The sequence below is a fragment of the Macrosteles quadrilineatus genome, unplaced genomic scaffold (assembly GCF_028750875.1).
Source record: "Macrosteles quadrilineatus isolate MER2022 unplaced genomic scaffold, UCM_ALF_1.0 Scaffold_9__3_contigs__length_116548681, whole genome shotgun sequence".
Taxonomy (NCBI): Eukaryota; Metazoa; Arthropoda; class Insecta; order Hemiptera; family Cicadellidae; genus Macrosteles; species Macrosteles quadrilineatus.
In genome coordinates, this window is record NW_026542602.1 from 26775387 (window position 1) to 26785474 (window position 10088).

At 33.4% G+C, this 10088-nt stretch overlaps 1 protein-coding gene across 1 annotated transcript; it reads right to left on the bottom strand.

The window, feature by feature from the left end:
• Positions 1-1925: 1925 nt before the first annotated feature.
• Positions 1926-7816, bottom strand: LOC129002523 (peptidyl-prolyl cis-trans isomerase H-like). The gene is made up of 4 exons (XM_054430391.1): positions 7588-7816; positions 5676-5852; positions 2899-2994; positions 1926-2141 (listed from the first exon to the last, which is right to left on the bottom strand). Exons 1-4 carry the CDS (start codon positions 7669-7671, stop codon positions 1944-1946), a joined length of 555 nt encoding a protein of 184 aa, XP_054286366.1. The 5' UTR covers positions 7672-7816; the 3' UTR covers positions 1926-1943.
• Between the last annotated feature and the right edge of the window lie 2272 nt (positions 7817-10088).

Here is a 10088-nt window from a genome sequence, read left to right on the forward strand (position 1 = left end):
ACATTTATTCGCCACCTTTACATGTATAATGCATAGACAAGTCAATTTCTCCTAGTCCCTGTCCCTGGTGCCCCCTTTTGCTTTAACCATGTTCTACAGTAAGGGCAGGGCACAAAAGAGAGCCGTGGTTTTTAAATCTACTGTAGAAAGCCAGTATAGGACTAGCTGATAATATTATAGAAACTAAACTCAACTAGATACAACCACAGAGAAGTGAGATATACAGAGGATACAATATTATGGAACACCCATGCGTTTTGGCTCCTGGGGTAGAAATGTACTTGTAACTTGCCAGAAAGAGCTTGAACAGTGATTGGTTCCAGTCCAGACACCACTTAAGTTTACAATTGAATGTATCCTCTGTTTCTTACTTCTCTGTGATGCCACTTACTTTCATAAACTTATATTTTTTCAACAAGTAAGCTATCACTTGTCAGCAGAATAATTCATATAATCTACACATGCCATGTTAAACCGGTGAGGGACAGAAGAGCCTTCGATGACGTCAGCTGTCAAATCTCCTCTTGAGGGAACACCATTACCGCTACCGCATCGATACGGAATTCAGTCATCGGCCTCGGTGGTGTAGTGGATAGCGTGTTGGCTTAAGGTGCCGGGTTCGAATCCCGCTGGCAGCACTAACTTTTTGTCAACAATTTTTTTTCATATCAGCAGGTTTGGTTAGGTTATGACAGTTGAATTTTATAAATAAAAATTTTTAAATTTCATTTTATAGTTTTTCTTAATTTTATAATTAACTAGGCCTAATAGTGAAGTAAAAATTACGCGCTGTGCTATCTACTACAATGCTGTTAACGGAGGAATTTTGAACTAAACTATGATGTCATCGTTGCCTCATTTGTATCTCCCTTAAGTCAGACCCCACAATTCACTTAGATTATCTATATAAATAAAATTAGAGTTTTGTCTGTACATTGCTTAGAATAATGAACTTTTTGGTTATTTTTACATTTCATAGGTCAGAGAAACCGAATCAAACCTTATCTCAATTTCTGTCTGTCTGTCTGTCTGTCTGTCTATCTGTCATTCTCTTGGTAACGCTAAAATACGCACTTTATTACAACTACTCCTCAATAACTATAGCACTGTCCCGCCTGAAACTTATTTTCCAAATACTATACATATATGAGATGGTTTTAGACGTATTTCATCGAATATGAGACAGTTAGATATTTAACAGTAAACCCTTGAAAATCAAGTTTTTGTCGATTTTTGACGTGGAATTTCTGGAAGCCCATGTTAACCTTATGAGAAATGAAATTATTGAATCTTAACAGCTGTTTCAATTAAACAAGTTGGTTCTGTTCTGTGATGTTCAATAGCATTAAAGTTACAAGGATTACCAACAGGGTGCAGCACTAGCACTATTATTTCTTTTACATTTATGACAACAGCTAATTTGCAACCTGGAGGCAAGTGAGCGTAGCGAACGAGCTAACCTGAAGGCAAGTGAGCGTAGCGAACGAGCTAACCTGAAGGAAAGTGAGCGCAGCGAACGAGCTCCAACATACAGGTGAGTGAGCGTAGCGAACGAACTTCAACATACAGGTGAGTGAGCGTAGCGAACGAACTTCAACCAGGACGTGATTGAGCCATGCAAACGAGATCAGATAGTAAAAATAAAAGTAAGCCTACCGTTATAGGATCGACCGGCAGACACAGAGGTAATTTAACCTTTTATTGATTGTCATACCGATCCGGAACAACAAAAAACAACATAAAATGAAGCTATGTATAATAGTTTGGCCAGCATATCTTAAAATATGCAAACCAACTGCTGTTCTTTATATAAGAAGGTTTCAACTGAATATTATAAGATCCCCGTGCGTAGAACGGGTACACAGCTAGTCTTAAATACAAATGTAAAAGGCTGAATTGAATAGGTTATGTAAACAAACACAACAAAAATATAAAATATAATATTACATTTGACCACACTGTGATATTACAACCGGTATCTTAGGTTTATTGTTTGGTCCTGTCGGAACATTTTCAATCTTTCGCATCACAAGAAGTCCATCAATTACACGTCCAAACACAACATGTTTTCCATCAAGGAAATTACACTTTGCACACGTTATGAAAAACTGACAACCATTTGTGTCTTTACCACTGTTTGCCTGAAACAAAGAATCAAATTTATTTCATTACTTTATACTATAACTGAAGGAAGAAAAAAGTGAGCTCAATTTACTCTTAATATAACTAGATGATTACACAATTAGCCAAAAACAAAATGTTAATGATTAACTAGCCATAAACCTATTATTATCCTATTATTGTTGGATTATTCTCAATTCAAGGATTTGGAACTTAAGTTAAATATTGCTTTGTAATGGTTTTTTTTATTGTACCTGGACATCTTGAGTTTAAAGAATGAAACCCACAATTACAATCTAAATAACAAGATTTTAGTAGGTAGCACATTATTTATAGAATTTGAACTTAAATCTGAATTATTCTACATAATATTGAGGGTGATACGCAAGGGACAGCTGCTCTGATAACTCAAGATGGAATGGTTACTGACACATTTACTTAGTCTATGGTACGGAATTTCAAGTAGAGAATTGGATCTAGTCCAGAATGGAAATCTATTCTAACAGCCAAGTCTCCTAATTCTAATTTAACGTTACAGCTCATGTGTATGTTTAGATGGGATGTTTACTTCAGTACTGTATCCAAAATTTAAAAGCAATTGGCGAGGTTTGAGTCTGATCTACCAGGACAGAAGTCCTGCACAACTAATATTCCAGAGCTTTGCCCTAAAACATGTGGAAAAAACCAATGTATTACAGTGGAGACAAAAGATTTCAATTTCTATTGAAGCAGTAGTATTTTTGCGAGTAAAAATATTTTTTTAAAGATATCGCTTACCATTGAGAGTAGACCTGGAGCATCGTGTTTCATGATGAAGTTCTCGTCTGTGTAAGTTCCCCCTCCATAAATACTCATTACTCCGGTTCCATCACCCTGCAGTCAACAATCATTCATTACCTGACCTTAAGACATATCTTAGCTATTAAATGTGAACTAGTGGTCGTCCAGTGGTCGAAAACTCGACCAAAAATATTTAATGTACACTCATTGACTATTGGATACTGAAGTAGACATTCCATCTATATGGACCAGTTGTCGCAATTTTTTTATTAAAAAAACATGCAGTTGTGTGAGCCAGTCACAGTATGTGTGTCTAAAATTATATTTTCTATCTTATTTTTTGTTGCTGACAAAACAGTTGCTATAGCTCTTAATAAGTCATTCCATAAGTTTGACTTGGTAAAAATCATTGTGTATTCGAGAGAAATTAGTCATTTAGATCAGCGCAATCAGTTGGTGTCCAACATCAACTACGACGAATTTAATTAAAAACTTGTGACAACTTTAACATAGGGATGGAATATCTAGTTGTAAGTCAAAGGTACACGCATAGACTAAGCAACACAAGGGAGTATGTTTTATCTATGGTACAGGCTTCTCCATTTTCACCCCACCCTGTAAATAAAACATGTGATTGTAATTTCTTCCATTTGTTTTGATTTTCTGTTTATATTTCGTTGTTATTTCGTCACCAACATGGCAACCCATAAAGCCCATGTTAATTTTTTTGAAATTTCAAATTCATTTTTTGTGCTTATATTTGAGCGTAATTTAGTTTTTAAAGGGATTGTGCACATCTACAGGAAAATGTATATATAGACAGATAGATAGATAACTATAGTAGGACGAGAAAAAGATTTTTGATCATTTCATGTTTTTAACCCTAGATCTGGCGGTCATTTTATTCCCCAGTGGCGGGTATATTTTGGCGCTTTTGTAGTGGTATCATATATTTTGCCACGGAACATTTATTTGTGAATATAAGTACACACATATATATATTTTCTATTTCAGTGATGAATTTAGAATATAATAATATAAAAATATTCTTTTCCTAGCAATGCGTTTAGGCGTAGTAGCAAAAGGTTTGCAAATTTTTGGATTATGCAAATTAGAAATTTCAAAAGCAACCCACAAGAAAACCACAATATAATTTTTTTACACATTTTATCTAAATGTAAAGTTTGTGTGAAATATGATTCCCTACGTAGAAATATCAATGTTTTTTAAATACTCATAAAAATAAAATTATTAAAAAATAAATTCTTCATACATATTTTCTTTTTTGAAAAACTACCAAATTTCTTTTTGTCACGTAGGAAATAATATAATGCATCAACAAAAAATGAAATGATACTGTACAATAGGTATTAAAAAGATCTTTCTGAAAATATATAGTTATATTTAGTTGAATTCTAAAATGTCGGAGAAATTTACGTCGGAATGTAAAATTTTGAAGATTTGTTTACAAAAACATAATATTTATGACATTTTTAAAAATAAATAAAATTTTTACAATCAACCTTATAGAACCACAGGGAATTGTAGGGAATTTATTGTAGTTTCAGAATATGTAATAATATTGTATACAATTTAATTGACAATCACCAAAAACAGCTGTTTTTGTAGTCAGGTGACCAAAACCTTCCACCACCAATATCTATTTTGAACTCTCTAGTTTTTCAAACTACCGTTTATCGCTACATAATACTCACTCAATAATGTTTTATGCATGAAAATGAATCCTCAGAATCTCATCTTTCTAATGGTATAAGATTTATTGCGTTTTAAAACTGTTTTCATATTTTAACAATAGAAAAACCCGACCCATGTCATCTTGGTCTATAATCGACCAGCGCCACTGAGAACTCACGTTTTAGTGGTCGAAAATCGACCAGCGCCAGATAGAGGGTTAAACCATTCTAATATTTATTGTTAAAGTGTAATGTGCCTGACCCAACCATCGATATATAAACACAATGGATTGCACACTGTGTAGCAGCCGTGTGGTCCGGCTACAGAGCTTCCTCCAATACAGTTCTGTCATACCTGCCACGCCGTCATTTAATGCAATGATATTGTACGCTTATTATAACCCTTAAACTTAATGTGATTGTTTTAGAAGAATTAAATGTATTTAACAGCAATGAATTTACTGTTTTTTATTAGATTAAATTAGTTTTTTTGTTGCAAAACAATAATGGTTATTTTATTTAAAACCTAGATAATATAAAGCAGTAATATTTGAACAATTTGTGCAAAATAATTGTGTACTAAACTAGTTCTAAAAAGACTAAAAGTAAGTATAAAACTCAAGAAAAGTAAGGTACGAGAGAAGGCTATGAATTAAACTTTAATTAAACTTAAAACTTATGATAACTTCACAAAACCACATCATAAATAAAAAACTACAATCCTGTCAATGTTTTATAGCAATAATAAATTTCATAATATAAGTAGAAAGTGAGTCATTACGTATATTAGACCATTACAAAAGAGTAAAAGACTAATTATTTCAAATTACAATCAACATTGAAATATTTCTTTATTAAAGTTAGTAGGAGTTATAGTTTCAAAATTCTCAAATTCTCGAAGCATGGATTATTATTGGTTGTGAAATTATATCATAAAAAACACTATTCATACAGTATCATCAAAGATACCCTGGCCTTCATTTTTAACATTTGTTTGCAGCATGGGTACTTCTCAGACCTTGTAAAAATTTCCAAAGTCATCCCTATTTTTAAAAAGGGAGACAAACATTTAAAACTTACATTTACAAAATCTCCACCTTGGATCATGAAATCCTTTATTACTCTGTGGAAAGTCGCTCCTTTGAAACCAAGAGGGACTCCATCTTTGCGGTATTCCCCTGTACAAAACTGTCTGAAGTTCTCACTTGTTTTTGGTACCACATCTGCAAATAACTCCATTACCATTCTTCCAATTTCCTGAAAAGAGCATTATAAACTATAAAATCTCAGACACAATGGGTCAAAATTTATTTCATACTCATGTACTGAGTTAAAATGAAACCAACAAGAAGGTAACTATAGACTATAACTTTAAAGTCCCAAAATTAAATGTAGCCTATAGACCATCAAGAGTACCTACCTAACTCATCCAAATAATTTCATACAGTAACTATTTAAGCTACCATAACAGTTAGCAAAAAATGTTACCATATATTATGTAGTAAAACCTCGGGGACTAGGTTTGCACCAGTATTAGTATAAGTGGAATAGACTGTATCGTCATTGACGTTTAGTCATTGACAAGCTTTTTAAGAGGGGGGTTTTTAGCGAATTTCCCTATAGGGAAGTAAGCTATTACCGTAGATATACGTAACTTGGGGGGAAGTAGTGGGGGATCAAATTCTAAAACACCGTTCAAATCTCACTAATGAGACACAATAAAAACACGCTCTAAATGACATTTTATTAGGTAAGTCATCCAAGTTATATTATTTTTTCCTCTACCATTTTGAATTTGGAGGGGGTTAAAATTTAAAAATATCATCTTTAAGGACATTTTTCCAATAGTTTGAGGTCCCATATTACATTCACACAGGATAAATTTTAAATACGTAGTGTGCTCCAAAGTGGTTTTGGTCAGCTCACGAAAATCATAGCTAAAACGACATTCAAAATTTAAAAGATGCATAAAAAGACAGTTAATTAATAGGTACCGTATCTCATGTTACAGCATCCAAGAGCTCTTGAACCACAGGAACTGGACTGCTGTAAACCCTGGCGTATAGATGGCGATTGTGAGATATCTAAATTACTTATTAGTTGTCTAGCCATAGCTGTAGTTACGGTACTAGTCCAAAAATGGGAATTTAAACGGACGAATGTGGTCGTTCCCGTGCGAGAACGAAGTCGAGTGTGGGATTAGGCCTACCATACGAGTTCGGTAAACACATTTTGGACGAGTGACGTACCGGTACAATATTTTACGCCATTCTACTCTAAGCTAACTTAAGTTAACTTTACAATAAAATATCCTTTATACCCGCCAACTAAGCTGAAGGACTACAATCACTACCTACTCATAACCTCTAAGGGAGGTTATGTTTTTGTTTACAACCACTATTTGCTAAATATAATCGGCTGCACTTTACTTTAGGTCCTACACTCATTCGAATGAAAATATCGATTATTCGATTGCTTCATTCGATATATCGTTTGATTAGTTAGGTTAGGTTAACCTTACCTAACTAACCAAACGATATAACTTATCGAATAATCGATATATCGATCGATATTTTCATTCGAATGAGTGTAGGACCTAAAGTAAAGTGCAGCCATATAATCAGCTCCGGAAAACGCTCATTACAGTACAGTAAGAGGTAGGCCCTAATGAAACCACATTTCATTAAGCTGACGGCAAACAGCTGTTTTCTGGACTAAATCCTTGTGTAAGTTCGTTTAAACATTGTAAGTTAGTGTGCCGTAAATAAGATACCTTACTGTAGATAGACTATTAGACTAAGAAGAAAAACTCTATCATACTTATACTGGATGTTGTGCCATGACTTGGCTGATCCTAAATCTATTGTCTATTTTAGCTGAATAAAATGATTTGATTTGATTATATGCTAAACTATCCTAGGCACTACTAGGCCTATGACTAATAACCTAGCTTTGTATAACTTCCCCATAAACAGAAATTTCATATTCTTACCGTTGCCCCGACACTAATGTCAAAAAACACAACCGGGTTATTTGGGCTCCTTAATTGAGATTGGATCTGATTCCAAGTAGGCATTTTAAAGACAATAGAATTAAAGGAACAGCATTAACATAAATTAGTTATTGCCACTGTGGGCCCGGGCTGGCTTTATTTCTTTACATAAAACGACAATACAAACATAAACAAGGCACAAATAACCAAAGTCTAAGTCCAAACCAAACCAAACCTAAACACAAAACAAAATAAAAGCCGCAACTTTGTTTTCTTATTCTTACTTATAATTCTTGTTTGCACTTAAACAGGCTTGGCTATTTGGCATGTAGCTTTATAAACAAATATAAGTTTCAAGATTGTTTATTACCTCCAAAATCTTGTCAGTTGGTAAACTTTATACATGATCATGTAAAATTTGCCTGAAACTTTTTTTCATCAAACAAACTCAAATTAAATTCACAAAAAACAGGATACATGTGTATCCAAACTGCAAAAAGACAAAATTCAAAAAATAACAGGACTCCAAACCTATTAATTGGAGAGGATCAAATTCAAATTTCAAAAACTGCTAACTTTTTTGGAGTGAGCTTGAATGATAAATTGAGCTGGGATGCACAAATAAATAAACGGTATCAGCATTCTGACACATACTTTCTCCCATAAGTTTGTCAACAACCTTTATCATGTGTAAGCGGTGTGAGTAAATATACGGAAATGGGATTAGTACAATTTTGATCATAATTTAAAGGATTATAACATACAAAATTTTTATCAAAATCGTTCGGGCCATTTTTGTGAAAATCCGATTTTTCCGTTATTTTATGGCGTTTTTATGGGAAAATGATATTATTATTATAACTTTTGAACCGTAATTTTTACAGAAATGGGATTTGTACCATTTTGTTCAGAATATAAAGGACTATAACATACCAAATTTTTATTAAAATCGTTCCGGCCGTTTTTGGGAAAATCCTATTTTTCCGTTATTTTATGGGGTTTTATGGGAAAATTCCCATTAAAAAAAATTTTTTTTTTAAATGAAAAAATATACTCAATTCCTGTACGTATGACGGGCCAACAGATCGTACTATGTTAAATTAAAACAGGATTTTTTCTAAAATCCTATTTTTCGTTATTTTATGTGGTTTTTATGGGAAAATAACATAATTTACCATAACTTTTGAACCGTAATTTTTACAGAAATGGGATCTGTACCATTTCGTTCAGAATATAAAGGACTATAACATACCAAATTTTTATCAAAATCCATTTTCGAGAAAATCCGATTTTTCCTGTTTTTCATGGGTTTTTATGGGAGAATCCCCATTAAAAATCAAAATTTAAAAAAAAATGAAAAAAAAAACGCCTCTCTCTAAACTTGTGTATTTTGGCCTAATAGAACAACACATTTTGTATTCAATCATCCTATGGGGAGCTGTGAAGAAGAATATTGATCAGATCTTTGTTTGGCAGAACATGGCAGTAAGAGCAATCTTTGTGTATGCCGCCTCGGACCAGCTGCAAAAATATTTTTAAAGAACTTGGCTTTCTCACAGTCCCTTCACTTTTTATCTATGAATCAGTTTGCTAAATAAAATCACAGAACATTAAACCAACTTTTACAAATCACACTTACAACACCCGAACAAAGGGCACACATGCAGTCCAACATAAACTCACAAAATTCGAACACAAACCAGATTTCATGGCAATGAAATTGTACCAGGCCCTACCGAAAAAATTACTTGAAATTCAGAGCTTAACAAAATTCAAATCAGAATTGAACAAATATCTAGTGGAGTTAAGTTTACAGGACATAGACAGTGTTACCTTAACGGTGACTAGTATTAAAGTTTGGTTATTCTTTGTATTAACCCTGACCTGTCCAATTCCTTATGGCAAAGGACTACGGACGTAGGCGTAATTTTTTTTTCAATTGGTGTTCCGGCATATAGGGCATATGCAGTCATTTGGAGGCTTCTGATTGGCTATAATGAAGGTTTACTAATCTAAAAAAATAGATCTGTTCTTAAATTAAATTATAAATGCCTCAAATTCAATTTTATAACTTTTCAATTATAAAATTAAACTATCATAACCTAACCAAACCAACCAAAGTTGCTGATGAAAAAATCCAATGAAGGTTTACTAATCGAAAAAAAATAGTTATGTTTATAAAAAACAACTATAATTAAATGGCTCTAATTCATTTTTATAATGTTTTAATTATAAAATTAAACTATCATAACCTAACCAAACTAACCAAACCTGCTGATGGTGAAAAAGTTTAGACAAAAATTTATTGCCATGACTGGGATTCGAACTTGGTACCTTTAGATCAGTACGGTACGCTATCCACTACGCCACCGATGCCGATGTACGCTGCTCACCGTATCCGTATCGTTGCGGTAATGGTCTTCTCTCAAGCAAATCGTCAATCGAAAGACTGAATCTCCCTATATGCCGGAACTCCAATTGAAATAAAAATTACGCCGGAC

Bases quoted from the DNA above. Each gene is read 5' to 3' on its own strand.
- LOC129002523 (XM_054430391.1), bottom strand. From the start codon at position 7,671: ATGCCTACTTGGAATCAGATCCAATCTCAATTAAGGAGCCCAAATAAC. The intron at 2,995-5,675 runs GTAAGTTTTAAA...TGTTGACTGCAG, and splicing joins AAGGTGGAGATTTTGTAAAT to GGTGATGGAACCGGAGTAAT. The intron at 2,142-2,898 runs GTAAGCGATATC...TCTTTGTTTCAG, and splicing joins CTCCAGGTCTACTCTCAATG to GCAAACAGTGGTAAAGACAC.